Genomic DNA, 27,704 nt, shown 5'->3' with positions numbered 1-27,704 from the left:
CCAGCAAACCCAGGGGGCCCAACCAGGAGAGAAGAGAGAGACCAGAATCCAAACCAAGATGGAAAAAAAAGAGAGGGATCATCTTTATTTGTGAAGTACGTTAACAGATGGATCAGCTCAGTGCTACTCAGCAAGAAAGAATCCTCTGAGCATTATCTGCTCTCAGTCTCCTTTGTCACCTAAACGTGAACACAATGCAAACCCCCTCCACCAGCACCACAGCCCCAGCATCTGCTTAATCCAGTGTAGCAACTTGAGATACCAGCAGCCCCCCTTTAAATGAATTATTGCCACTCATGCTCAGCCAATGCCCAGCTCTAACGCTGCCTCCTGGTTGCCTGCTTGACTGTAAGCACCCAGAGCATCCCTGGGGGAGCTGGCCAGGAAGCCTGGCAATTACAAGACATGCAGGCTGCTCCCAAGCCACAAAGATGCAGCTGTGCTCTTTGCACTGGAAAAGACCCAGAATTACCTTTCTAAGTCCATTGGGAGATCAGGTCATCTCCACAGATTGCTACAGCAGTTTCTTCCTGACCTGCCCCCAGGACAGACCTGCAGCACACAGGGAGCTGTGACGTTGCTGCTCCCCACGCACAGAGGCATTTCAAAGTAATCCCACCCAACACACACACGCAGCTCTCCCCAAAGGTGAGAAAGAAAGCATCACCCCACCTACCCCCTCCGTATCAACACGTAGAAATACACCTATGACAGTGACCCAAACTACCAGAAAAAAAAAAAAAAAAAAAAAAGGGATTTACACTTACAGGTAGGAAAAAAACCCTCCCACAGCTCTCTTTTATTCTTTTCTTTTTCAAAAAAAAAAAAAAGTGTGTTTTAGATTCTACAACTTAATTTCCTGTAGAAAGTGAAGTAACTGAATCGCAAGGACACGCTAAGTATTTCCTGGAGCTATTTTACCAAAAAAAAAAAAAAAAAAAAAAAATTTAGAAGAAAACAATGTCCAGACAAGTTCTTCAGCTACACGTCACCTGGCACAAGAGAAAGAAAAGGCAATTAGAGAACCCAACGAGGCTGTGCTGGGGGGTGATGAAGCAGAAAGGACGACAGCTGCCTTAAGCAAAGCTGTGAGCTCAACCCATCCCATGCTGGAGCAATCAGACAGCCCTGACCCTCCCATGCTCTACAGCCCAATGCTTTCTTCCATGTCTCTCCCACCGTTCCAGAAGCTTTGGCAGTTTCTTATCAGACTCCTGCTGGCCTGTGCCTGAACTTAACAGCAATGCCTCCTTCCCCTTCCCCCCAAACACTGCACTGCAGCGTGGGCAAAAGCTCTTCTTGATGAAGGACCCCAGCTGGACAATCTCCTATAGCCAGTAGGATGAGCCCATGGCTGCAGGGAGGGGACAGCTGACCCAGCAGGTCCCCAGGGTGCCCTGACCCAGCAGGTGACACTCAGGTGCAGCACTGACCTCTGCTCAGTTAGCATTTCTCTGGCGGACGTTCTTGTCCTTGTGGTTTGTGGCATTGCTTTTCCTGCAAAGAGAAAAGGGGAGATGAAGAAAGCAGCACCAAAGCCCACCCTCACCCCACTGCTGTGATTCGTGCCCAAAGAGTTGGGTAAGATAGAGCAAGATGAGGTTAGCTTCCAGAACAATCAGTTTTGGAGACATTTGTGCTGTTCTGCTTATACGGAGGCCACATTAAAAAAACATGGAGCAAACATCTCCCAGGAAGCAGCCAGCTTTCACGTTCAGCTAGCTCTTATGTTCAGAGCAGATTCCCCACATGAACTGCAATCTAGCAACACAAACTGACTCAACAGAAAAGCAAGGCACTTACAGTGGTGCAGAGCCTCCATCATCATCTTCACGTCCAGGACAGCACAGGAAAAAAAGAAAGAATTGTGTCAGGGAAGAACAAACATGAAATCACCTCTGGCTCTTCCACTCCTTTGAACCCCACAGGGCTGAGCAACCCAGGTGGGTTACAGGATACACTGGGTATCACAGAAAGAACCCACAGAAAGAACCCACACCAGGGCCTGGGAGAGCAGGGAGGGCTTATCAGAACACCACACCCTTGTATGAGCTTTAAGCTGCTTCTTGCCTGAGCTTGGACAAGGAGCAAGCTTAGACATAAGCTCCTGTTATACAGGAGGCTTCAGGAACAAGGCTTTAAGCATCAGTAAGCCCTCGTTCTCCCCACACACACTGTGAAATCAAAACAAATACACTGCACAGCACATCGTTGCTACGTGGAGAAACTCAGCTAAGAAGACACCGAGTCCTTTCACCAGCTCCTTGCAATCTGCCGCTTCCCCTGCAGGCTCCATCATTTCTGCAGCAGAACAGCACTGCTCTGAGCTCTGGGGCTGCCTTGGTCCCAAGATATGCACACAGCTGGTGAGAGGATGATGCAGGAGCACAGCTGGAGCCATCTCCCAGTTCTTACCAGTCAAGTTAGCATCCAGCAGCAGAGGAGGAAAGAGTGGAAAGATAACACCAGCAAGGTTGTGCCATATACAAGTTAGACTCTTCCCACCCTAGCTGATAGGGAATTGCCAGCCCACAACCACGTGCCTGGGGAACAGCATTTGTCTGAGCTGGCCCAGCACTCCCTTCCTGCCAGCTCCTCTCAAGAGGGTCAAATCTACAAAGATTTTGGGAGAACACAGCTTTACGTCGCCCTGTTGTCACATACAGAGCTGTTTCCTCGCCCACAAACTCAGGTTCTCAAGTGCTGAAGATCTCTGGCTGATGAGCCAGAGGGTGGGAAGGGTATCAGGACCTTTCAGCATCACATGTTCTGTCTTGAGCTGTTAAAGGATCCCCTACAGCTCTGACTGAACAGGACCTGGACCCAGCTGACATCAGCAGAAGCCAAATCACTCTGTGAACCAGTTATAGCTTTTTTTTTCCCCCCCTAAGAGACACAGCTACACATGAGACATCTGCCTTCCAACCAGGGCTGTCAGAGGGAACGGATTCACTCATAAAACTGCCATGAGTAGAATTGCTGAAGCCCTACAGTCAGAGGAGGAACATTTAGTTCTAGTCCCTCTGCTTCCCCTTCATAGCACTCAGTGCACCTGATGTGTGCTGCTCCCCAGCAAAGGGCTGAAGCGACTGACCTAGCAAGCAGGAAGGATACCAAGCATCTATACTTCATTGTTAATGGGATCAGATAAGGAAGGAAAAGCTGGTTAACACAATGAAGATTCCTACTGATAAGGAAAGGGAGGAACCGTGTTTTCTGAACAGATTAAAGATAACACGATGCTTGGAGGAAGTCCCCAGGAGTCAGGATGTGCGAATCTGAGAGCCCAAAACAGATTCATGAACTGCAGTTCAGCTAAGCCTGGTATTAATAGAACCACTGACACAGCCTGCTGTTTACTAATTGGTTTCTCCAGAATGTTAATGGTCAGAGAAAGCCCTGTCCTCGAGACACCCACGTGAAGCAGCTGAACAAAGCGCAGAGGAATTGGTGAGACAAGGGGTCAGTGCAACCTGCACCCACTTTTCTCTCACTCCTGAGCCAAAGCACAGCTTGCTGAAGGACTGTCACTACAGTGCAATTACTTGAGACTAAAATAACTGGGTAAAGGCTACCGTGCTTAGACAAGAAGCATTCCTGAAAGGCAGCCTGACACTGAATGCCTATCTGACAAAGCACAGTCAGAGCTCTCCATGAGAACGACTTGCCTCAAGCTACTTCCCCAGGAAGATTCCACCTCAGCCACCTCTTACCATCAAGAACCTCATCTGGCTTCCTCCTCTTCTCGTAGATGAAGATGATGGTGACGAGAACCAGAACTTCTGCCACGATACCCAGGAAGGGCCAAAGAGCTGCCAGGCGGCTGCGCACGCGCAGATTCACCATAGCACTTCCAGGGCCCTCCGCGTTGGAAGCATTGCAGTAGTAGTCACCTGTATCTTGCTCAATGCTCAGCTTGAGGATGCGTAGCTCTGTCTTGTTGTCACCGTTCTTGATGATGTAGCGATCAGTACCATTGACAATACGCTAGGAGGGAGGAAAAGAGAGCATCAGGGCTGGGACAAGGGGAGCTGCTCGCTCACCGTGCAGTGCTATCACTACAGAAATCCTCCTTGCCACAGCACTGAGCATAAAGGATACTCTGATATAGCTAATTCTGACCCTCCGCCTCCTTATTGGTGAGCAGAAGGGGGCTGGGGAGGGGGCAACAAACCACAGCACTTACGGTTTGATCACTTCTGTACCAGTCCCAGGATTGGACAGGGGGGTAGGAGAGACTCTTGCAGGTCAGCACACCTGTGTCCCCTTCGTTCCCATGCTCAGACTTCTTGTATGCTACAACTTGGGGTTTAACTGCAGCGAGACAAAAAGAAATGAGACACCTCCCTGCAAACGACTTGTACTCCTTGCAGTCCACCTAGCCAGCATCAAAGTCTGATCACTCATAAGGATTCCCTTCAGTTTAAGAAGCTCATTGCTGGGTCATGATCCCATCGTTCGCCCAACATCTGACATTTTCATGAGGAAAGCACATCAAGCTGCTTCAGGAAAGGCTCGGATAGAAGGGATGGCACCTACTGGTCCAACCTATCACTGTTGTGGGAACACAGACACTGGTTACAGCAAAGGCTTCAGGCTGACCCTACAGATGCTTCAAGTGCTTCATGAAACGGAGATGTGCTATAGGGCATCTGATAATTCACAAGTAGACACTGAAGCCTTACTGGTAAAGACCAGAAGCTGTTTTTTATGAAGCTGAAAAGCTACCAAAACGAAGATGTTCAGGAGAGCACAGCTTCCCCACTCCCCTCCTCAGCCACAGAAGCAAACTGACCACACTACCTTTTATAAGCACGTTTCCTTTTGCCACTGGGTTTGTTTCATAGATGCATTCATAGACACCAGAGTGTTCTTCGACCTTCCCCTCGATCCTATCAAAAAAATAAAAAAGCAAGACCCAAACAGTTCATCCTATGAGCCATCACTCTGTTGGTGAACAAATCAGCAGAGCAATTTCAGATGGACAGAAGCAGACCCCTGCAGGACACCTGAACAGCACCCTCCTCTATAGGCAGTTCCTCCCATCCCAGCTGCATCTTTTATGCAGCATCGTGCACCCACTCCAGCCCTGCTCTCTGCCCTTCCCTCCCTGCACATTAAAGATCTTTTGCAAAACTGCTGCTGTGAGATTTAGTGGATTATGCTGACTGCAACAAACCCCTCATTCTGCAGCTCCCTAATACCCAGCACTCCAGGGAAAGAGCCAGCAAAGTTTCAGTCCACGGCTGCAACGGGACAACGGACTGTTTGTTAGCTCTGCTGCACACCGAGCTTCCCAATTCCAAAAACCACTCAGCTAAGGAATTGAGGTCACACGAGGGAGGCTGGGTTATAAATACTTTAATCCTTGTTCAGCTCCCTGTTGCTATGGGGAGACAGGCACGTCGGCACTGCCATACAAAAGGACATGATGCCTCTACAGCTGCTGGGTCAGTGCCAGCCAGGCCTGACTGTAATCAGAAAGGAAAGCTCACTGCTCTGCCACAATAAGGCCACTATTCCCACATCTGCTCAGCCACAACCTGCAAACGCTTTCCTATCAGGCAGCTCCCTTGCTCTGCAAGACAGGGCGATGCACATCAAAGCACCACGCACAGAACACTAGAGTGTGCTGTTCCACGTGGCCTTAGAGTCTAAAAGACCACTTCTTTTCCAAGGCTGCAAGCCTTAGCAAAAAGACTTAGGTCTGGGTTAGGGAATATCCAGCTTAAAATACAACTGTTGTGCAGAGATTCTTATCTGCCCTTGCTCCTGACACTTACGTGTAAGTGATGAAAGAGTCTGAATTGCCTTCTTCTGCTTTGAGCGTCTTGTCTCCCAGCATCCATTTGTGACCCTTGATGGCGACGTGAGGTGCACTCATGTTACAGCTGAGGATCACCTTGCCAGCAGAGCTGGTGTATTGCCCTGTGATCACCGGACCTATTTGTGAACAAATCCAGAGAAGTCAACATCTGCTATTTGTGAGGTCAAGCACCTGCCCAAGAAACTCGAATGTAAATAAGAACGCAGCTCCTTGCCTCCATCACTTACCTGTGCATCAGTTTCTCACTAGACCTGATGGATGTTTTCAACACAGGAGACTTACAGACCAACAGGACTGTAGCAACACCAAGGTGCTGAGCTATAGCTGCTCCCAGCGGGGCAGAGCTGCTGCTGTGCACTCCAGGCTGTTGGGAACCTCCTGCTCAATGGGTGCAGCTCCCAGAGAGCTCCAAGAGGGTTGGAAAAAGCCCTGCTGGGAACAGCAGCACAGCTTTCCGCTTTCAGAGGCTGCCTGCTGAGTGCCAGCACCTCCCACAGCCTGAGCAGATCTATATGCCTGCAGGCAGCGTAACCTATGGCAGCCAAAGCCCTCTTTGGGAGGAGGTAATAAAGAAGCCCTTACGCAAGCTGTGCGTGCATCGGCTGATGCAACCCAAAAAGTTGCAGTGAGATTTCCCTCGAGGGAAAAAAAACACACAGAACCACGACTCCAAAAGTTCCTGGAGCCCCATGTGCCAAGAAGCAGTAAATTATGCAATACAAGATGACTCAGACATTGCTACTCAAAGGAGGCACTTCAACAGCTGCCATTAGCAGAACCATTACACAGCCTCTATGGCACTGTGTTTCCTACCCTTGCACCCAGCCTTATCTCCAAGAAAGATGGATTTCTGCACAGGGCTAACAGGCATTTTGGTTTTCTGTCTCCTCACATTCCCCTAAAAGAAGGTTCTGCTGGAGTTTTCCATCACTTATGCCGGAGAGAACACTATTTTGTTTTGTGATAAAACCACAGCAGGAACGTTAGATCCTCTCTTAGGTTTCTGTTAGTCAGAAATCAGCAGCCTGTTGGCTCTGGAAGCAGAGGGAACCGCTCACATCCAGAGCACAAGCAGCTTCCCCACACTCAGCGTCGCACACAGACACGGCCATTTCAAAAACGGTTGCACCACCAGCAACTAAAAGCAGATTTTTGGTCCCCACAGCTTGAATCACTAAGCAGGAAAGCGAGCTTAAAGCAAGGCTGTTGAGAGGAGCAGAGGCTGCACGAGGTGCAGGGAAGGGCTGGTTTGTCAGTGGTGGTTAGGGCAGACTCTACCAACAGAACTAAGGCTCTGCAAGCCAGCACTGGGGCACAGAGGCACTCGGGGATAAGCAGAACAGTCCAGGTCTTTGGCTCCACAAAAAGACACAGGATGGTGTTTTTGGTTGGGAAGTCACAACCCTTTTTGAGCAGGGCCAGTTGAGGTCAAGCCAGAGGTGGTGGAGGAGATGACACAAGGGGAGGGGGGCGAGGGGATTTTGGGGGGGAGGGGAGGAAAAAAAGTCTCTCGGTTCTACAGCCGGGGTGAGAAGGTGAGGGGGACTTTTGGGAGCCACGGGTGCAAGGGTGAGCATGGCAGGAGACTCAAGACACCGGTGTCCGAGCAAGTGTCAAGGCCTCAGGATGGCCACTCACGTTCGATGACCAGAACGTTGGCCTGTGAACGGATCCACTTGACTTTAGGGCTCTTCGACAAGTGATTGCGATCAGGGTCGTTGCTTGCCCTGCACTCGTAAGTGCCCGAGTCGTCGTTGGTGAGGTTTGCGATGTAGATGGTGCTGGTTGAATGCAGGTTGTAGGTGGCGTTGATTTTGACCCGGTCCTGCCACGCGCCATCCCAAAGCTGAGCAGAAGTCTCATTAGGCTCGTTACCCTCAAACCACCACTGGATTTCAGGGATGGGATTGCCAACGGCCTCGCAGTGCAACTCGACGCTGTCCTGAGTCAGTCTCCTTTGAGACAGTGGTGACTTTATAAAACCAGCTACGAGTTGAAGAGGTATTAGTGCAAAGTGTTAGTGCAAAGCAAGAATCCACCTGCCACAAGCAAAAACTCAGCCGTTGAGATGAGGCTGCAAACAATCCTCAGGTCAGCACCTGCCTTCTCTCCCTCCCCTTAATCGATGGCTCTCAGTTTGAGCTGTTCCACCACCAGCCAGATTTCCTATTGCAAAACCACAGCTTGCAGGAGAGCGTGCAGTATTCCCAGCTACGCAAACAGGAATGCTTTCTGCAAGGGAATTGTCTGCATCTCATTGCAGTGAGGTGCCCTCCAGGCTTGGGAGAGCAATGAGGCCATGCATACTGCATGCATAGAGCCAGCCCTGCCTCCCAGGCAGCACAAAAAGCACTTCCCTGCACACATCTCTATGGGTACACTGAGCATCTGAGCACGGCTCCTTGCTGTAACAACACCAATAGGGGTATCTGAAGTATTTCTCCCACCTTACAAGTCCTGCTCCAACCTCCCCAAGCTGAGATTATGAGCCGTGCTGATTTCACACTGTGCAGAGGCATTTCTCACCCTTCGTATCCACTGGCAGACAGCAAGATGAGACTTTTCGCCCCAGGCAAGCCAACTTTGCAGAGGTAAATCAGTAATAAACAGGCTAAAACCAATCACCTAGAAATATACAGTGTGTTTATTGACTCCAGGGGTCCATGTCTGAGAGCAGACGGTCCAAAGGTTGCAGCTAAAGCAACGCAGGGCTCTGACAGCTCAGCTGCCAAACACCTCCAGCAGCTATCAGCCACATCCAGCAGCCCCAAACTGCCCAAATCATCACAGCACAGGGGAGGGAGAAGAGGCCCTGGGGGTGGCAGGAAGGGTGGCTTGGCCACCATCACTCCAGGAAAAGTCATTGTGGAGTCAGTGCTACTTACGTGACAGCCCCAGTGAGGTTCCAGGGGAACTGGGGAGGTTTGCAACACGTATTTCCTGCAGCTGACTGCAGGCTGTTCTTCCCAGAACTGCCAGCAGCAGACGTGCAGAACAACAGCATCCCCAGGAAATCAGTTTGCTGGTATTAAGCACTTCGATGTCATGGTTATACAGACGGCTCCACGTGGGTTTTGTAACACACAGGCATGAGGGAGATGGGTTTGAGGCTATTTTTTTTTTTGTTTTTACATGCCTTAGGACGTTTCAATGTGCCATCTCATGGCTGGTTTTGGGAGCATAGAAACAAGTTGGCATTATGAAACCAAGTTTCCCCAAGACAAATACAAAGGAGCCTGCAAGGTACATCAAAGGGAGATTTAGCTTTCTATACTGAAACTTCAGAGGTTTGCAGGGATAGATGAGCCTGGAGAAGCGAGGAGAGCTCTGACCTCATAGGATACAAGGCAGCTTTAGCAGACAGTTGATATTTAAAACCAAGGCACCTTAAAACAGAGGTCAGAGCTGGGAGGCTGCTGCTATTTTGTGTCAACAACAGCACTGCAGTTCACTTCTAAAAATGCACCTTTCAGAAACACCTCTGCAAGCAGCTTTACTTTCCAAGCCATGAAAGGACTACAAAAACATACCAGGGACACCAGAACGATGATCCTGAATTGCTTTGTTTTTAAGCAAGAGATGTAGGAGGTGCCTGAAGCTGCAGGGTTGGTTTTGTGCATCACACTGCTGGGCTTAAACGCTCCCAACCACCTCATTGCAAAGAGCCACGGCATCAACACCAGCACATGTAGAAGCCTGTCCCTATTAACTACAGCCTGACTCAAAACAGGGGCTAATAAGCAGCAGTGGGTTTGCATTTTGTTTTATTTCGGGGCGTGTGTGTGTTTTACAGTTACAAGGTGATTACAGCAGGCTGATAAAACAAGCTGCTGCAAGGTTACGCGCTATGAGTTAAAGGGCACTCAGAGCAGATCCTGCACCAAAAAGTGCTGAACATGGAGGAGAGGTGAACTCTCCCCCTCCATAACCCCTCCAGTTGGTTGATTTGAAGAGTAATTTCTGCTGAACTCCGGTCAGGAAAGGGGCTTCATTAAGCACATCCTTTACAATGCAGATCTAACAGCAGCTGCCTGCAGGGCAGGTCCTCCCACCCAGGTTTGCAGGGCTGGAAACAGCTTCTCCACGCTTGCTCTGCATCATGCACTAAATTCTTTGTCAAAAGCAAAGGAGGAAAACAAGGTGCCGCCTTCTAAAGGCTTACATCCCAAACAGACCCCATCAACACCCAAAAATCAGCATATGCATATGCAACAGAGTTAAACAGCCACAAAGGGACCCAAATTTCTATCCACTCGTATTTCCTAAAGGCAGCAACTCGACACGTTGGACCAAACTTCATTATCTGAAGGGTTTCCTCAGAGAAGAGGGGAAAAACCACAAGGTGAGGGCAGAAAGTTTCCTCTTAAGCCCTGCCTGAGGGCACACACAGACAGGAGGCATTCAGTGCCAGTTCCCATCCATCCAGCTGTGCACAGAGGGGATTGCTGGCTGCAGCCCCGGGCTCTGGGAATAAAGCATTTCTCCATTCTATCTCCTGCTCCCCCCAAGGGTTACAGTTATTACAGGGGAATTCAAACATCTTTGCAGTAGGGAAATGCTGACATTTCTGCCCTCAGGCTGCAGCGTTTGGATCCCACTGCAGCAACTTTGTAGCCTGAGCGCAGCATCAATGTTTCAGCATCGCCACAAGCAACAGTCAGCCCCAACCTCCGATCTGCATCAGGGGCTGAGTCAGAATCCTCCGGGGAAAAAACCTCGAACCCTGAGGCCTCAAAACGAACCCCGGCCACGTTTTTATGCCATGAGATAAAGAAGTGAGAAATGGCAGCGCGGGCACAGCTGAGAACGGGCGGATACGGAGCGATCCGACGGCACCGGGCACGGCACCGACCCTCCTGCGACGGAGGATTATAGCAACTTAAGCTCCATGTGAACATCCTTAAGGGTTTAACGCCCTCAGAGCCGCTATTCCTCCATAAACCCAAGCAGAAGGAGGAGCGGTTGAGTTATCCCGTTGTTTATTGCGGGCAATTCGCAGTTCGGATCAGCACCGCTCCATTCCCCGCCGCTCTCGGGGGCTCCGCGCGGTCGGAACGGAGGCGGAGCGGCGGTATCGGACCTGGGGCAGCTCCCCCCACCCCCGGCATGGCCCGGGCAGCTCCGCCCCGCAGCGAACGTGCCTCGCCGCAGGGAGACCGAGCCGCCCGCCCGGCCCCAACCCCACGAGGAGCCAACAGACCCCCCCATACAACCCACCCCCACGGCTGCCTCGCCCCGAGCTGCTCCTAGGAGCGGTTTTCCCATCCCGGAGCTGATGACCCCCGGACCGGAGGTATGGGAGCATCTCACCCCCTATAAAGCTCACGTCCAACCCCATCCCGCCTCACCGCCACGCATCCAGCCCTCCCGCCCCATCTCCCGGTGCCGCACCTGTAGCATCGCCGCCGGTCGCCAACAAGCCGAGCACGAGCAGCGCCAGAACCGCGCACCGCACGTCCGCGCCCGCCGCCATCTCCGCCCGCACTCCGCACCGCCCCGCACCGCCCACTATAAGAGCCGCGCCGGGTCACGAGGGAGGGAAGGACAGAGCTGCGGGACCGCGCCCACATCGGCGCACCCCTCTACCAATAGCTCCGCCGCTCAGGAGCTTTGTCCCGCCCCCTCAGCTAGATCTGACCAATCAGAGAGAAGGGCTCAGAGAGCGCCCTTCTGCCTCGCATTCCCTGCGGGGAGAGCCGGTTCGGGCCGGTCCAGTCGAGGCTCCGCCCTCCGCGCGGCACGCAGCCAATGGGAGGGCCCCAAGGTGGGGGGGGGGGGGGCAGTGCGCGCCCCGCGGAGCCGAACGAGGCGCGCTCCCGTGCCGCCATCCGCGGGCGGTGGGAAAGGGCAGAACCGAGGGGGAGGAAAACAGCACGGAACGCGGTCGGAGGGAGCTTGGCCGGGGAGAACGGCCGAGTAGCGGCGGCTGCCCTTTGCTCTGTGCTGTTTGCGGAGCGCGGCTTGCCCTGGAGTGGGCAAACTCCAGCTGACCCCAACCCGTACCGAACATAGCGGGGATGGGGACGGGGTGTCCGTAGGGCCGGGCTGGAGGAATCCATTCAAACCTCCCAGCTGACCTCGGAGCGGAGCAGCACTGGGGACGGATGAAGGAGCCCAGAATTCACCCTACAGAGCTGTTATCTGCCCTTGAACCTGTGTTAATCCTTAATATTTGTGGTCCGGGGGTCTCCTCCATGCAAGGGGACCTGCGGGGTCCCACGGGTTGTGCCTGTGCTCAGGGAATGGCAGATGGAGGCGGTGACCACCGCCACCCGACCACCGTAGGGTCCCCAGTTGGAACCGGGTGTCCCCACGGCCACACTGGAGGCACTGGGGTGAGCCGGGGCCACGGCTGAGCACATGGGAAGGGAATCAGGCAGCACTTCCCCAGCCCAGGGGGTGAAGCTGAGACAAAGGAGGCCTGAGAACAACAGCAGGGTCCCTGCCAAGGCAAACTGGCTGCCCAGCATGCTGGGACCTGGCTGGTAGCAGTGGGCCCCCAGCACACAGCTCTCAGCTCAGACAGCATCTTCCATTTGCTCTGGGTTATGCTGGGGCTCAGAGTCCCCATTTCCAGCCCAGCTGAAGCTCCCCGATAAGCACCAGGCACTGGGGCAGGCGATAACACAGCACAGGCAGGTGCTTCGGCTCCAATCAGCAGAGCAGGGGGCCTCCACAGGGCAGCAGCTCTGTCCCTGAATCCCCTTCCCCCACCCTGGGCAGTGACTCTCAGCTGAACCAACCCTGGAGCTCACACCTAACAGAGGGCAGAGGTTGCAGGAGAAGGGGGGAGGCAGGAAATACTCAAACAATGCACGCTCTGACGCCGTTCCCCACAGTTCTCCCCGTGGGGAGATGCCTGTTCTTGTAAACTCTTTAATCTTCCTGGAGTTCCTCTTCCCTCCAAAGCTCTGCTTCCATCCACCACCATGTCCTGCCTGGCTGCCCCTCCCCCCCCCCCCTCCTATTTGTTTGCTTTCCTCTCCTGCACTGTGGGAGCCCACAGACACAGCTCCAAGCGGCTGCCTCTATGTAGGATACACACCTGCAATGCACAGAGCAACCCCCTAGGGTAAGGAAGGGGTTTGGTTGATCTGGAAGCTGCAGCTCAGGCTGGTGCTGCCCTGTGCTAGCCCCACTAAAGTGATAATAATCCTATCCACCTTTTAACCTGATTTCCTAAGGCAGCAATGCACGTGCATTGACCATGTGCAGGCACAGCAGTCAGTCAAATCCTTATCCGGTTTGCACAGTGTCAGGCAAGGGGAAGTTTTGCTCATTACTGATTTGAGGCGGGGGACACAGAGGCCCCAGCCCCAAGAAATGAGCAGCAGTGCTTTTCCTCCCCCCCCAGCCCAGCCCGATGAGGCACAGGTCCGAGCACGGCAGAAGCCAACACAGCCCCAGCAAGGCACACAGCCCAGCTGTTCCTGGCCTGCAGGCTTGGGGTGCTGCCCAGCTGCACCCACATCAGAGAAACCAGCAAAAGACCGGGCAGCAAGAGGGCACAGCTCCAAGTTTAGGCAGATGGGTGCTGCCTGGGCAGATCTGGGGCACATAGAGTTGCCTGAGCCCAGCAAACGCTCAGTAAAGCCTACCTGCTCTGCAGAGGAAAGCAGGGATGAGGGTTACTGCAGGAACCCCCCCAGCCCCATATGTAGCCTTTGACACAGCCCTGAACTCACCCAAAGTTGGCCTCAGGCACCCACACAGCTGTTCCCTTAAAGTACTTTATTAAATAGTTTCCAAAAAAGAGAAAAAAAACAAAACAAACAGAAGCAGAAAGACTCCAAATTATCCCATCCCCTTAACTAGTTAAAAGCTACAAACAGCCCAAGCCTGTGCCCTAGCAGTGTGGGAAGGGCAGAAAAAGGGTCCCACAAGGGATAGTCCTGAGCAGGCAGGACAGCCTTGCCCCAGGGAAGGGGCAGCTGTACCCACCCTGCAGCCCTTCCCATTCGGACAGCTTAATGGCTGTAGAAAGCCACACCAAATCTTACATGCTTCCTACCAAAGCAACCACTCACCAGCTTCACAGCCTCCACAAAAAGAGCTGATGTCCAAACAAGGGGCAGTCAACTCCAGCCTCCCAGTAACTCCTCAACCCAGCCAGAGGCACAAGCTCCCTGGTTTCTGTGCATTTGCAAATGCCCCCAACACGACTTTCCCATTCCCCACCCACCCCCACTCAGTGAGTTTATAAAATAGGGTTTGTTTCTGTTTTTTGCATTTTTTTTTCCCTACAAAGACAGCGGTGGGGTTTCCTTTACAACAGCAGAACAGTCTCCCTGTGAGGTAGAGTTAATTTCAGGGCTGACAGATCCTAAATTCAAACCAGTTCGTCCTAGTTGAGGTAAAATTCAGTAGTTTACAGCACTTTTTGCAGTGCCAGAGGGCCATCAAGATTCCTCATTGCCAGAATCATCTTCATCACCATAGCAGCTGTCTGCTTCCTCTTCCATCTCGTCATCCTCGTAATAGTCATCATAAAAAAGGTCTGAGCCCTCATCTGGGGCTGGAGTCTTGGTCTTCACGCAGTACTCTGCCAGTGTGGTGGGGACCTTCACGCCATCCCGCTCAGCATCCACCTTTGTTCCCAGGACTTGTTTTCTGGAGGGGAAGAAGCAGGTGGGGTGAGGACAGAGGCTGTGCACAGCACAGCTTGGGGATGCAGCTGACAGAACTCTTTCCCTCTTGTGCACCAGCTCACGCTCACCACACAGGAGTGGGAGTGTTCCATGTTCTGAGGGCCCCTCTTGCCATGCCAAGGCTGGCCAGTCCCAAACCACAGACCTGGCAGCAATGCAGTGCTGCATACCCACACCCTCAGCTTTAGAGCTGAAAAGAGCCAGGGCTCACATCAGCAACAAAGCTGAGCACTTAACACAGCCAAACTGCTCCTCCAGAGCCACACTCAGAGCCAGAATCCTTCTACCCAACCAGCCTGCAGATAAGACCGAACAGGCTGTGCCCTCAGGATCTCACTATCCCACATACTACACAACCACAGCTCAGTAAACCCCTCTCAAGACTACAGGAGTGCTGTTGGGTCTCAGCCCAGCTCCCCACACACCTGATGATGTCTGTGTACTCCCGATCCTTCCCTTTGCTCTCCTTCCACTTGCGGTACATCACGGAGGCATCCACATTGGCTGGAGAAAACGTGTTGGGTTCATTCAGCAGTGAGATCACGCTCAGAAGAATGGTCCTGGCAGCCAAGAGACATGGGCAAATAAGAACCAAGGCAGATCAGCAGCTGCCTGCAACCCAATGGATGCCAGCAGCCTCCCATGGGTCCCCATTCACTCACTCTCCCCAGCCCTGCCCGTACCGCACATTCTGTGTGGGGTTCCACCTCTCGGATGGCAGCTCCCCACTCTGTGGATCATCCACTGGTGGGTGCAGGATGGAGATGCAGACATCACCGGTCTGAAAGTACACAGAAAAATAGCATCTGGAGGGGCTGCTGCCCCAAAAGCAGCTCGTCCTGTGTCCCAACATCCTGACTGCTCTTCCCTTTGGCTCAAGCCATGTGAGGAAGCCCCAGTCTGTGCTTTTGTTACTTTGGATGGGATATTGAAAGGGGCTGTCCCTACCACACGCTGTCTGCACTCTCAGGCATTGGATTAGCACCCTGAGACTGCTGGTATGATACAGATGGGGCTGCTAAGCCACCAGCTGACACTGAAAACGTGGCGCAGCTTTCCTGGTGTTCCTCGATGGCTTCAGACAGCAGCTGCACTGCTGTGGGGTCCAGCAAGCCACTGCTCTGCATCAACCCTTCTCTCAAGCACCATGTCCCTGCTGCATAAGCATGGAGCCCTCAAGCCTGACTAACCTTGAACCAGTTCCAGGATAGGGGACAAGCAATCCTAAAAGCCTCAGTCAGATGTGTTTCCAATACCAGACACTAAATTCTACAGGTGCAGAGTTTCCAGTGCTGTGCTCATGACAAGGGCTTGAAAGACACATCTTTCTCTGTCTGTACAAGAAGCTCTCAGACTGTTCCAGGCTACCTACCTCATAGATGTTGGGGTGCCACATTTTGGTCAAGAACCTGAACGCAGGGGGAGAATAGGGGTAGTCGATGGGAAATCGGAGACGAGCCTGCATGGAAATGATAAAAAGTCATCACTGTCAGTTTCTGAAAAGGAAGGGAAAGAAGCCACATAACTCCTACTACCACCAAGGTAAAAAAGCCTCTGTCAACCCCCCTGCACTGCAGATACAGTCTGTGCTGGCTGGCGGCCACTAGGAGGTGAATTACTCTCCTTGTGCCACTAGTGGGTGATTAGGGCCCAGCCACCCCACTTCTCAGGCCTGGCCTAACCCCAAAGGCCCACGTGTTTGCAGTCAGCAAGCCTCCTTTCTTTACATCACATCAAGGAGGAGAAGCAGGCTGACAGGTGAGAGCAGAGGCATGAGCAGTCAGCAAACTGCAGCAGAGTCCAGAGGCTGCTGGCACGACAATCACACTGATTCTGCTAAGAGTGGAATGCTGCTGCTTGGCTACAGCAGGAAGAAAACAGTGCTGAGAAGAGGGGAGGCAGCCATCAAGGTGGGCAGGCTCATCTCAAAGGCAAAACAAGGCCTGGAACGAGTTTGCAGACTGGAGGGGACAGAGAAGCTGCCGAGCACTGGTCACATGTTCCAAGCAGAAATAGCAACCAAGCTGCTTGGCAAACAAACAGACACCACAGGCAACTCCCCGGATGTTTTTCTCACCTAACCCCTTGAGAAACAAATTCCACCCTCTGCTAGCATTCCCCATCCTCCCTACTTTTGCAACCGGTGCACTGATGTGTAGGTCTGTCCCACCTGGTTCATCCATGGTGGGCAACAACACGGCTTCCAGGTGATCAACAGCAGTGATGCAAGGGCTGGATGTTTGCAGGAGGGTAAATGGGACTTGAGGCAAAACATCCAAACAAAACCAGCACTATGAACCCCAGGCTGTCCCCCTGTTCCTGACACAAAGGGCACAGCTACAACTGAGCAATGAGGAAGAAGAGTGTTTACCCTTCAGAGCTTAACAGGGAAGAGGCATCGGGTGTTTGGTGCTCTGAGTAACACACTGAACCTCTAAAAATAGCTCATCGACACTGAAAAAAGAGACCAAGTCTAAACCAGCCATACTGCATAGATAAGGCACTAAAAATAAGTGTGGATGAAGATCACGCAGCGGCCCACGTCCATTGCCAGCAGAAACAACAGAACACTAAACAGGCTCTCTTGCAGGCAGTGGCCTGCTTGAATGAACTGATCAAAGCAGGCCAAGAGAACAGACTCACTGCTGGCCTTTGAGGAAGCCTATACTGTGCATGGTGGCATCTTCATCCTCCCTGGAATGGGCTAACAGCCACATTTTGGGCATTTCCAGGCTCTGAAAGCAAACTTCCTGAATGAGGTTTAGTCACTGTTACAAAAAAAGTCAACAATCAGAAACAATAACAAAAACAACATGAAATTCAGCTTGAAGACACAAGAACTCCGAATATTAGTCGTAAATGAAAATTTGGGAGTTAGATACATTAAGCAACAGTGCCACTGAAATGGCTCTGCTCAGCAAAAATTCAATGGTAACTGGGGATCACTGCTCTCACCCTCTCTAGAAAAACACCTACGAACCCAATGCAGGCCCTGTTCAGAGCAGTCGTTGCAAAAGACACTTTGGCTGTTTCTGGAATTACAGCCTTATGAATGCACAGCACTGCCAAACTCCACTGCCAGCTAACAGCCACTAAAGGATCAGCATAGAGGGACATCTGGTCGCATCCCAGCAACCCAGTCCCACATCTGGCCCTGTGTCCATCTGCTGCCACTCTCCATGGCACTTCACAGGGGATGGTGGGTCCTCTGCCACAGGCTGAACTCAGTGCAGGTCATAGGAGCCTCATTAAGCTCATTTCCTCCAGCCCTTCATCTGCCTGCTCTATGCAACGCAGAAGGGTGGAAAGAAGCAGCGAGAATGGAAGCTGGGGTTAACTACATTTTGTGTGCACACAAAGCTCCACGTGGCCCACGGCAGCACAAACAACACCAGGGCCTGCGCTGCACTGGGGCCAAACAGCTGAACTTGGCAGAATAATCCCCTTTGTTGACCGAGGACAAGAACAAAACCATCCACAGGCAAAGCCCTCCCCGAGGGGGCTCTGGATGAAGCTGTGCTTTGCTATACGTGAACGTGCAGATGCTGTCACTGCCCTCTCTCTCACGTAGTTCTCCTCTATCACCACTTAACAGAACTGAGCCTGGGAACACTCCAGCACAAAACAGGAGCGTGAGCTGCTGAAATGTGAGAGTTCAGAGCCTCAGGTAAAGGCTACAGGGAAATGTGTCAGTGAAGAGAGGATACCTCACTCTGGAGGATCAGACTTGATGACCCCCATGGTGACTCATCTGGGCACACCCCCACCCTGCCAGCAGAGCAAGAGACAAATCAGCCTGAGCAGAGGAGGCAGGAAGAAAACAGCTACATGGGTTGCACAACAACTGGGAAGAACATGTACACACATTCCTTTTACAGGAACTGCACACAGTCATGCCAGGCACTCAAAACCCCCAAAAGAAACACAACATTTGCCCTACACCAAAGCTGCCTGAGCCACGCATCCCACACAGCACGGAGTCCTTTGTCCCTTCCCTCCTGGTTTGTTGGTGATGCCTGCGATCCCTTGGTAGAGGGAACACACAATCCCAAGTTCTCCCACACCCACATGGAGAAGTCAAGGGGGGGAAGAAGGGAGCAGCCTCTGAGGGTGCCAAAAGCCCCTTTCCACTACAAGAATCCCCATGCAGTTTGGCAGCAAACACCAGCACTTTAGCTCCCTTCTCCCGTGCTGGCAGCTCCTCCTGTCAGGCCCCCCAAAGCAGCCCAACTCCATAAGCCACAGTGTCCAAAGGCTCCAGCGACAAGCCTGGCCAGTTCCCTGGTCCTCAGCACCCCTCACGCTCCTTGGCACCTACCCTGAGCCACCCCCAACTGCTCCCTCACACCACAACCCACGCCTAGCCCTCCCCACTCCCCTCAGGTCTCTCCCGTCGACTCTCCCGCACCTGCATCCCTCCAACAGAACACACTTATTTTACTCTCTTCTAACCCCCATCTCCTCAGTTCAAACCCAGACACCGAGCATTCCGTGCCACCACGGCATCTCCCACACAGGACGCCGGTTCACCCGACACTGCAGGCTGCCCTGTGCTTCCCAGCCGCTCACCTTGAAATACCCGCCCTCGTAGTAGGTGTTGGGGGGGCCAAAGATGGCCACCTCCCAGTTGTATAGGTCCCCCTCGTCCACCAAATTGACCCGAAACCCTTCCACGGGCTCCTCCTGCAGCCCTTTGAGCTCCAGTAGCAGCGCCTTCTGTGAGCTGGGCACGACAGACCGCGCCATCCCGACGAGCCGGGTAGGCCGCAATTGAAGCCGGGGGCTTGCGTAGGCTCAAAAGCGGCCGCAGGAAAGCGCGAGGGGGGCGAAGAGAGGGAGGACACAGCGGCAGCTCCGCGCGCCGGTCCAAGCGCAGCCGCGCAATGCATCGCGGGAGCTGTAGTTCGTTCAGAGGAGGTGAGGCCTAATCAGGCTCCGCCCCTCTGCGACGTCAACCTATCAAAATGCTGTCAGGAGAAGGGTCGGGGAATAGAGCGGGCTCCGCCCCCACGACGTCGTCTGCCTATGGGGGCGCGGGGCTGCGGGCCATTTCCCGGCAGCCTCCGCGCTGAGGTACCACGTGAGAGCAGCGCTGGGTTAACGTGCCACGTGCGCCTTTAACAAACCCTCCGTTGTGGATGGTGCTGCCATTGACACCAAGCAGTACAGAAACTGGAAACTAAAATTAAGAAAAAGCTTTAATGTTTGACTGTAAATCAATCATTGCACAGCATAATTAAAAGAGATAAATTCAAATAAATACTCGTACGGCTCAACACAACTCAAAAGCAAAGCGGCCTCTAAAGGAATGAAGTTTGTTTTTGTCTTTTGGTGCTATAAGTCCCACATCAGCAGCACTCCACAGTTTTCCTTGCGAAAATTGCCATTCAAGTATGAACTTTCATCTCCAGCATCTGGATTGCAGAGCTGGAGGCGGTTTGGTAAACACAGAACAAGGCAAGAGAGCAGCTGCTTGCCAACAGCTTTCCATCACCAGCAAGCAGCTCCTCCCAGCCTCTTATCTTCTCTGCATTTAAAACATTTTGTCTGTCAAGTAATGCTTTATTTCATGCTTCACATCAACCCTGTGTTTGCCTCCGAGTCCTCACAATAGGCTGCAAGGTAGATACGCATTATTTCATACTTCAGAGGTAGGGATGAAAACAACCCAAACGTAAAGGCAAAGCTCCCCACTGAGGCTGCACAAACACAGCATCATCAGGGCTAGAATGGCACCACAGTATAGCTGGAGATCCAGACCCATAGTTAATTAACTCTGCATTGTTTTTAATTACTAAAACTGCCCTAAAGTTTACAGTTCCCACTTAATGCCTAAAAAAAGGCTTACTGATGCCAGCTGGAAATAGAGGAGCTACATTCAGGAGAGGCACACTAGGACATGGGAACATCAAGCTCTAGAGGTGAGTGGGCACTGATACTGCTCAGAGCAAGAAATGGAGCATGGAAATCAGCAGTCTCTCATCAAGCAGACTCAGGGCTCACCTGAGTTGCTCACCCAAGCCTCGCTGCCCAGCCAGTTTCAGGGAGTAGAGCCTTCTCCTCAACACAAAGTGCTGTTTGAACCATGTAGGGAATCCAGCAAATGTTGTTCCCACATTGTTCCTGGACATTACTCAACAGGTTTCACTTTTGCAACAAATAAGGCTGTAGCTTTCTTCAGGAATTCCTCTCTGCTCATAGTGGTGCTGAGCTTCCTCTCCTGCAGTGCCCGGTCCATGGCCAAGGCCAAGCAGTCTGGCCCCAACCTGGAGCCTGCCTCCAGATAACGGACAGGCACAGAGAGGCTACTGGCTCCCAGTGCCTCCTCCAATGTACACAGGACAGCTTGGCAGACACTCTTGTCTGCCACACCGGTACCGTTATCCAGGACATCATACAGCATCCGTGCCTTGGTCACAAACTCCAGCAGCACAAAGCAGGTGAGGACGCCGTACCGGAAGACATCGAAGGGCACAGCCTCGTGGTCCCGGCACTGCACCCTCTGCAGCAATGCAGCAGCCACCTCCTGGGGTGTGTCCCCATGTTGACAGATGCGCCGCAGCAGCTCGCTGTACAGCCGCCCATCCACACCCAGTCTCCGCCGCCGCCCGCCGGCCCCCAGCACCTCATAGGCCGTGCTGATGTTGTTGTTGAACGCCGTCCTGCCGCAACACGGGATAAAACACAGCCTCAACACCGCAGCCGCCTTACGGCCCCCCTCTCCCGGGACTACAACTCCCAGAGTGCCCCGCGCGCCCGGCAGGAGACGAGTAAGGCGCCGCTGCCGCGGGGCACGCCGGGAGCCGTAGTCCGCCGCCCGCTCCCCTTTGCCTCTGGTCCGCACCTGTGGGAGTGGTGAGCCAAGCGCACGTACCACAGCGCCCGGGACAAGCGCTGCATCGGCCCCGACAGCTCTGCGGCCGCCTCGCCCGCTGCGCCGGAGCTGCCCAACACCAACCGCTCGAAGTAATCGGCCAAAAAGGAGACGGGCTCCTCGGGCCGCGCCTCCAGCACCTTCAGCAGCGCCTCCCGCACCATGGCGGTGACGTCAGCTTGCAGCAGGAACTCCTCCTCGTCCCCCAGCCCGCTGCCCGCCGCCGCGGTCGGGGTGGCCTCCGCCGCCGCCCGCCGCTTCTCGTACGTCGCCATCTTAGCTGCAGGCGGCGAAGGCGGGTCACAGCCATCTTGGTGCGCCGCCATTCCGCTGAAGCGGGAAGCACCTATGCCGCCATCTTGAATACTGGCAGCCAATCCGTGGGCGAGGAGGCCGTCGGGTCTACCACCATTATTGCCCGGCGCATCCAATCAGCGGGCGGGAAGCGGTTGCCATGGTGCCGAGAGCCGCCATTGAGCGAGGCCGCAGGCCGTCATCTTGAGTATGGGCAAGGAGCCGCCGCTCTGTGAGCTGCAGCAAATGCGGGGCTCCTTAGCGGGCAACGCGCCCCGCAGCAGTGCTAGGGAACCAGAGCCGTGTGGGGACCGAGTCAGAGCACAAACACAAATAAAGCACTTTTATTGAAAGTCATGCTGCTGTTACGCACACCCACCCAGAACCATGCATGCATCCCCACCTCCTGCTCCTACAGCCTGAGGGCTGCACCAAGTGTCTGCTGTGCTCTGGGATTCACTGTGGGCTGCAGGCCCAGGCCAGCACAGCCCCAACCATCCCAGCCCTGCCCATCCCTCACAGCCTCATTCACTGGTCAGGCAGCAGCAGCCTCAGCCACGGGTCAAACTGCCCTTTCCCCGCTCTGCTTACACACACCACAACACACACGGAACTCTCAGTGCCCACCCAATGTGAAGGAGTGCAGCAGCAGCTCGGCCAGCTCCATGCTTACAGCCCCTGGGCTGGAGCTGCTCCTTTTGGGGTTTGGCAGGGAGCAACTCGCACCCTGCTGGCTCCGATGGTCCTATGCCGAAGCTGGGCTGCCTGGCTCATAGGTGCTCAGCTTCCTGCATGAAAGAAGGATGGCAGGAGCTGATGGGGAGGAATGGAGCAGCTGTAGGCAGCCTCCACTCTTAGGACAGATTGTAGTGTGATTTAAATCGTTTCCATAGGTGACGAGATACGATACCAGTCACTATCAGTCCCAGGAGTGAGAACGATGTGCCCATGGCTATGGGAAGGATGGAGCTGGATGTATCTGCAAAGACACAAGAAGGACGTGGGCTTGCAGGCCCAACTACCACACCTGAAGCTTCCCAGCTTTGAGCATATCAGACAATGGTAGGGTTGGAAGAGCCCTCACAGCCCCCACAGCCCCTCTGCCATAGGCTGGGTGCCCCCCACCAGCTCATGGTGCCCAGGGCCTCATCCATGGCTTTGAGCACCTCCAGGTTCTCACCACCTCTTGGTAAAGCACATCTCACCTAAAATTCCTCTCTTCTGATTTGAAGCCATCCTCCCTTGTCCTATCACTACCTTCCCCTGTATAAAGTCACTCTCTTGTTTATCAGCTCCCCTTATGTACTGGAGAGCTGCAGTGAGTCTAACATCCAGCATGGCTGCAGCAGATCCCAAGGGATGCATGCAGGGGGAACAGATGGGGGCTGCAGACCCCCGACTCACCATCAGAGACCATCAGCTGCATGCTGACTGCTTGTGCATGGCGGCCCAACAGGATGCATTGATAGTGGCCTTGGTGATGGGGCTCAGCCCGGTCCAACCATAGCGTGGAACCACTGCCCACTGCCTCCTCCCGGTACTGGGACAGAGCCACGGGGGTGTGCAGCCAACGGACGGAAGCATTTTGGGTACACTGTGCCTGGCACTCAATGCGCAGAGCTTTGCCTCGTATCCCATTGGGAGGCAGCGACCAGATCTGCAGGCTGCAGGTAGGTGTTGTTATGTGGGAGCCTGGGCTGCTATCATCCACAGCTGCTCCCTGTGTGGCTGCAGGGCTCACAGTGCCCATGCTGGGGGCTGCAGTGCTGTCCAGATGCAGCGATGCTGTGCCTACTGCAGGGTCCTGATGATGCTCCTCCGGTAGGGTGGGTTTGGATGCAGCAACCCACTCTGTGGGGGTCTCAGGTCTCTGTGACACAGCATTCAGGGCTGTGCTGGGCTCGTGTGGTTCTGGGGATGGCACTGTGATGGCTGCAGGCTCAGTGATGCTGTGGATTACCGTTGTGGTCATTGTGGTGTGGGGGCTCTCTGTGGTTGTGGCCATGGCTGTTGGCTGCTCCGTAACAGCTGTGAAAACAGAGCATCATAAGTTGCCTCAGAGGCAGATGGTGCCACTGTGGCATGTTGTCCCCAGGGGGTGATAACCATCTCTGCCCATCCTACACAAGCACTGCAGCTCCAGAGCAGGGAGCAGCACCAGTCAGCATGGCAGCAGGGACAGGAGGTTCACAGCACAGCACAAGAAAGGAAAGCTGTTACCCTTCCTGTTTCAAGCAATGCCAGACAGTGGAGGAGGGCTCCAGCAGTGGGAGCATTGTAAGAACCCAGCTCTCCAGCTCCATCCCTCATACTCACCCCTACTGCTCACAGGAATGGATACTACACGGATGAAGATCTTTGATCCAATTCTCAACGTCAGCTCACACCTGAACACCACTCCTTCTGTCACGTCCTCCCCTGACACCCGCACTGTGGTCACAACATCAAATAGTCCCTCATCGGTCTCTGTTTCTTCAAATTCATCCATCAACAATTTGTCCTCCCGGTACCAGGCAAGCTGCAGCCCTGTGATGGGGTACACGTGCAAGGCTGAGCAGTGCAGGGTGGATGGCTGCCCCGGTATCAGTGCTTGGTCCACATTGAGCTGCAGCACCTCTGGGAGAGCTGCAAGAGAAACAGCCGTGGGAAGGTGTGAATCTCCAGGGAATGGCAGGACTTTGCAGGGGGAGCCCCCAAGAGAAGGGGTGGAGATGCTTACAATAGACCTTCAGGATGGCAGTGTTCTGGTAGCTGCTGTCACCGCAGGTGCCCTGGCAGATCTTGACGCCCTCTGTGGCCAGTTTGACGTTGCTGATCTTCAGGATGCTGTGGGTGAGGAAGGTGTCGATGCTGCCCAGGTTGGTGTCCAGCCCCTTCCACTGCACGGTGCCGCCTGGGCAGGGCAGTGAGCAGTTCAGCTGCACTGCGTCTCCATATTGCACCACTGGCTCCTTTGGCACCACCACCAGTTTGTTGGTCGGCCGCCCTGTGTGAAGGAGAAGGGACTGTGGGAGTCAGAGGAGGGGATGAACACCAACAAACAAAGCAAACGGGATTTTGATTTAGTCACACCCAGCTCTTTTCTCACCACCATGAGGGGCACAGATTAATAGTGATGGTTCATTCGAGCCAGTGTTTCCCTGGCAAAATCCAGCCAGGGTCTGCCAAATAGCAAGCATCACCTCCTGATTGTACTCCTTACCACCAAGACTTTCCAGCTATTTTGTTGGAAATGACCCCACAAACACCTTTTTCCCTGCAGTTTTCACTGTTCACCAGTGCTGCTGCTCACCTGGCAGCAGGACGGTGCAGTGGAGCAGGGATGTATAGCATCACTCACACACCAGCCATAGGCTCCACCACAATGGGCACAGAGCTGAGAAGCAAGGAGAAGGAGCCCCTAAAGCAGCACACAGAGCAAAAGCACGGGGATCTCAGCACACAGCCTGGGTGAGGGATCAGGCACTCACCACTACAGCCCCACAGCAAGCTGATGAAGAGGAGAGGAGCCAATTCCATCACCCACAGAGCTGGCCGCAGGGCAGAACAGCAGCAAACGGTGGTTTTCCTTCCTTCCCTCTTGCTTGGAGTGAGTGCTGCTGACTGGAGCTTTCCTTCTGATTGCCTGCCCCGTTCTCAGCCCTTTTTAACACCCTCTAAGATCCGCCCCGTCTGCAACATCCGGGGGCCCCACACCCTTCCCATCAGTGGGGGTATTTCCAGAAAGGGTTTCCCATTTGACTTTGTGTTCAGTGCTTGCCCAGTTACACGGCTCTGTTCCTATGGGTTCCCCTGACCCCAAGCCTCCCCAAATGGCTGCGGGGCTCCCATTGCCTCTAATTACCCTCTGACAGCCCCACTCAGGTCAGGACTTGGTCCCATCCCAGCTCCCTCTGCACTCCACCTGGCCTGGGCGAGCAAGGCTGCCTGGATACCACATCTTCCAGAAAGCAAGAATATCCCTAAATGACAGGGATTTGAATCCTTCTGTCAAGAGATTGAAAGCAATAGGAGGGCAGGCTGCCTCCTCTGCCTCTTTATCTCTTACCAGCTCATCAAGGGATACTTCCCAGGGCACCTCCCCATCACTCCCCCACCAAATGCGCACTGTGGAGCACTCTGCCCTCTCTCCAAGGCAAACTGTCTCTTTCTGTGCTGAGCACAAAGGCTGAAACTAACAGCTGCAGAGAGCATTTTCAGGGATAAAAGCAGGTATCCCCTGATAGGACTGTCTACCCCACATCATGCTGCCACAAGGCATGGCCACAGAGCCACTCCTCACGTCTGGCATTACCACCTTATCCTCACACCCAGCTCTTTGGAAATAGCTGGGCTCATTCAGGCTCATCATACCCCATCATTGTACTCGGGTTGAGGAAGGAACCAAAGGGTTGAGGGAAGGGATGTGTGATTCCCCACACCACCCATCAGGAGCTGTTTCCCATACGGGAACACTCCTGAGAAGCAGCTCCGGGTACGGGGCGTGCTGCTTCATTTGGGATACCAGGTAATTAACTGTCAGACAGGGCAGGGGAAGAGCTCTGTAAACAACTGCCACCCGAATGTGCACATTCAGCTGAAATCAGAGTGATTAATGGCTGCAGGGTTTTGTTCTGTCCATCCTGTGTTAACAGAGCTGCTTCCCGGAGTTTCCAGCAGCCACTGCAGTCCATCCGTGGGGCCCTGACCCAGCCCTGGTGCGGAAATGCCCAGGTCTCCTCCATGGGATAAGGCTGTGTATGGGCCAAGTTCTTCCCAGCAGTGAGCTCAGGGTCTCCTCCTCATTCCCACCCTCGCAGCTCAGACCTCAAAGCACCTCCGTGCCCTAAATCCATCTCCCCTTGGCTACCTGTGACAGCTCTCAGACCTTCATCCCCGAGCATCCCATCATCCCACAGTTTGTTCAGTCTTTCTCTTTAACGGATTTTATACTTATAAACTGGAAGAGCGCACAGGTGATGCTTTTATTCTATTCCACTACTTGATCCAGTGGTCGGCAGCCCTGCCTACAGCAGGGGTTTGGAACTTCAACCTCGAGGTCCCTTCCAACCCAAGCCATTCTATGACTATGAAAAACCACACTTGGGGCAGCTGGCAAAGCCCAAAGTCCTTCTGAAGTTTACTGTTAAGCATCAGACTGAGAGTCTAAATTGTCTTTAAACTCTTTCAGAAAGGGAAAAAAACAGAACATGCTACCAAAAACCAAAACCTACAAATGCAGTGCTGGAGTACATCACCAGTCCAACTTTGAACATAATTTCCTTTTCCCTCCTGCTCACTGATGCCGAGACAAGCTGAGGGTCTTATTTTTTTTCTACTGTTATCTGAAGGGAAAAAAAAAACAAACACAATAAGCTCAAAAGTCCAGAGGAAATAAATACAAAAAGCAACATCATTTATAATAGAGGGCTCGTATTTCCAGCTCATTACAGAGTATTGGCCATCCATCAAAGGACCTGATTTGGATTTGTTTATACTACTTGTGATTACATTGTTCACGTTAGTATGATCCTGAAAACCCCACTTAAATGGGTAAGATAAGATCTAAATGAAGCCTGCCTGGAAATGAGGGCAGCAGCATACTACAGCCCCCATGGTCCCATGGGGATGCTGGTGCACAGAGATGGCTGTTGTGCGTGGAGCTGAACTGCAGACAGCCACCCCAGCTTTCACAACCCCCAAATTACACCTGGTACCATAAATGTTACCCTGGATATACAGCCTGGAGGTCTCTTTCTTGTTGGATGAGTAAGGCAAGCAGCAGAGGCTCAGCTCAGTGTGTTTTACCTTCAGGCACCAAAGCAGTGAGAGCTATGAAGCTGTTCCAATGCTCCCATGAAAATCCAGGTAGATGTTCCAGAATCAGGTTGAACATGAATTGGTTTCATGTACTTTTCATTCTAGAACACAAGTTTGGAAGAAATTGGTGAAAACCAACAACCAGATGGATTTGTGCCCTGTACAGAACCTCACATGTGGACTCCAGCCCCAACCAGTCATCAGAGACCATCCAGAAATACAAACAGACTCCAAAAGCCCCAAATCCAGCTTGTAACAGATC

At 53.2% G+C, this 27,704-nt stretch overlaps 4 protein-coding genes across 7 annotated transcripts; all 4 read right to left on the bottom strand.

Annotated features, from left to right (window-relative positions):
- Positions 1–59: 59 nt before the first annotated feature.
- On the bottom strand, positions 60–11,375 carry BSG (basigin (Ok blood group)). 2 transcript variants are annotated; one of them, XM_010724931.3, is made up of 9 exons: positions 11,219–11,315; positions 7,466–7,813; positions 5,784–5,943; positions 4,804–4,892; positions 4,187–4,314; positions 3,714–3,987; positions 1,804–1,828; positions 1,434–1,497; positions 60–992 (listed from the first exon to the last, which is right to left on the bottom strand). In XM_010724931.3, exons 1-8 carry the CDS (start codon positions 11,298–11,300, stop codon positions 1,440–1,442), a joined length of 1,164 nt encoding a protein of 387 aa, XP_010723233.3. In that variant the 5' UTR covers positions 11,301–11,315; the 3' UTR covers positions 60–992; positions 1,434–1,439. The 2 variants fall into 2 exon arrangements, with proteins under 2 accessions (XP_010723233.3, XP_085067835.1); XM_085211709.1 differs by lacking the exon at positions 7,466–7,813 and having other exon boundaries at positions 11,219–11,375.
- Positions 11,376–13,543: 2,168 nt separating this feature from the next.
- On the bottom strand, positions 13,544–19,387 carry CDC34 (cell division cycle 34, ubiquitin conjugating enzyme). Its single transcript, XM_003213229.5, has 5 exons — positions 19,045–19,387; positions 15,848–15,934; positions 15,159–15,256; positions 14,901–15,035; positions 13,544–14,437 (listed from the first exon to the last, which is right to left on the bottom strand). Exons 1-5 carry the CDS (start codon positions 19,219–19,221, stop codon positions 14,227–14,229), a joined length of 708 nt encoding a protein of 235 aa, XP_003213277.1. The 5' UTR covers positions 19,222–19,387; the 3' UTR covers positions 13,544–14,226.
- Positions 19,388–19,655: 268 nt separating this feature from the next.
- On the bottom strand, positions 19,656–21,811 carry TPGS1 (tubulin polyglutamylase complex subunit 1). The gene is made up of 2 exons (XM_085211471.1): positions 21,320–21,811; positions 19,656–21,137 (listed from the first exon to the last, which is right to left on the bottom strand). Exons 1-2 carry the CDS (start codon positions 21,673–21,675, stop codon positions 20,606–20,608), a joined length of 888 nt encoding a protein of 295 aa, XP_085067597.1. The 5' UTR covers positions 21,676–21,811; the 3' UTR covers positions 19,656–20,605.
- A 148-nt stretch (positions 21,812–21,959) lies between these two features.
- MADCAM1 (mucosal vascular addressin cell adhesion molecule 1) lies at positions 21,960–27,663 on the bottom strand. Of its 3 annotated transcripts, XM_085211470.1 has the most exons (6): positions 27,431–27,663; positions 26,857–26,967; positions 24,363–24,629; positions 23,960–24,268; positions 23,048–23,671; positions 21,960–22,622 (listed from the first exon to the last, which is right to left on the bottom strand). In XM_085211470.1, the coding sequence occupies exons 1-6, from the start codon at positions 27,516–27,518 to the stop codon at positions 22,498–22,500; spliced, it is 1,524 nt and encodes a 507-aa protein (XP_085067596.1). In that variant the 5' UTR covers positions 27,519–27,663; the 3' UTR covers positions 21,960–22,497. The 3 variants fall into 3 exon arrangements, with proteins under 3 accessions (XP_085067596.1, XP_085067595.1, XP_010723235.1); XM_085211469.1 differs by having other exon boundaries at positions 26,857–27,576; XM_010724933.4 differs by lacking the exons at positions 26,857–26,967; positions 27,431–27,663 and adding an exon at positions 25,114–26,791.
- Positions 27,664–27,704: the final 41 nt, after the last annotated feature.

The sequence above is a fragment of the Meleagris gallopavo genome, chromosome 30 (assembly GCF_905368555.1).
Source record: "Meleagris gallopavo chromosome 30, MGAL_WU_HG_1.1, whole genome shotgun sequence".
Taxonomy (NCBI): Eukaryota; Metazoa; Chordata; class Aves; order Galliformes; family Phasianidae; genus Meleagris; species Meleagris gallopavo.
This window is presented reverse-complemented; position numbering and strand designations above follow the sequence as displayed.

Coding starts and splice junctions, on each gene's coding strand:
- BSG (XM_010724931.3), bottom strand. CDS start 11,300: ATGGCGGCGGGCGCGGACGTGCGGTGCGCGGTTCTGGCGCTGCTCGTG. Junction 7,814..11,218: donor GACCGGCGGCGATGCTACAG/GTGCGGCACCGG, acceptor TTCAACTCGTAG/CTGGTTTTATAAAGTCACCA. Junction 1,498..1,803: donor GATGGAGGCTCTGCACCACT/GTAAGTGCCTTG, acceptor TTCTCTTTGCAG/GAAAAGCAATGCCACAAACC.
- MADCAM1 (XM_085211469.1), bottom strand. CDS start 27,091: ATGGATGGCCAATACTCTGTAATGAGCTGGAAATACGAGCCCTCTATT. Junction 24,630..26,856: donor TGTACTCCAGCACTGCATTT/GTAGGTTTTGGT, acceptor TCCTTCACACAG/GGCGGCCGACCAACAAACTG. Junction 22,623..23,047: donor GCAGCTGATGGTCTCTGATG/GTGAGTCGGGGG, acceptor GTGTCTTTGCAG/ATACATCCAGCTCCATCCTT.
- TPGS1 (XM_085211471.1), bottom strand. CDS start 21,675: ATGGCGGCGCACCAAGATGGCTGTGACCCGCCTTCGCCGCCTGCAGCT. Junction 21,138..21,319: donor TTGGCTCACCACTCCCACAG/GTGCGGACCAGA, acceptor GTGTTGCGGCAG/GACGGCGTTCAACAACAACA.
- CDC34 (XM_003213229.5), bottom strand. CDS start 19,221: ATGGCGCGGTCTGTCGTGCCCAGCTCACAGAAGGCGCTGCTACTGGAG. Junction 15,257..15,847: donor GGCACCCCAACATCTATGAG/GTAGGTAGCCTG, acceptor GTGTACTTTCAG/ACCGGTGATGTCTGCATCTC. Junction 15,036..15,158: donor AACCCCACACAGAATGTGCG/GTACGGGCAGGG, acceptor CTTGGCTGCCAG/GACCATTCTTCTGAGCGTGA.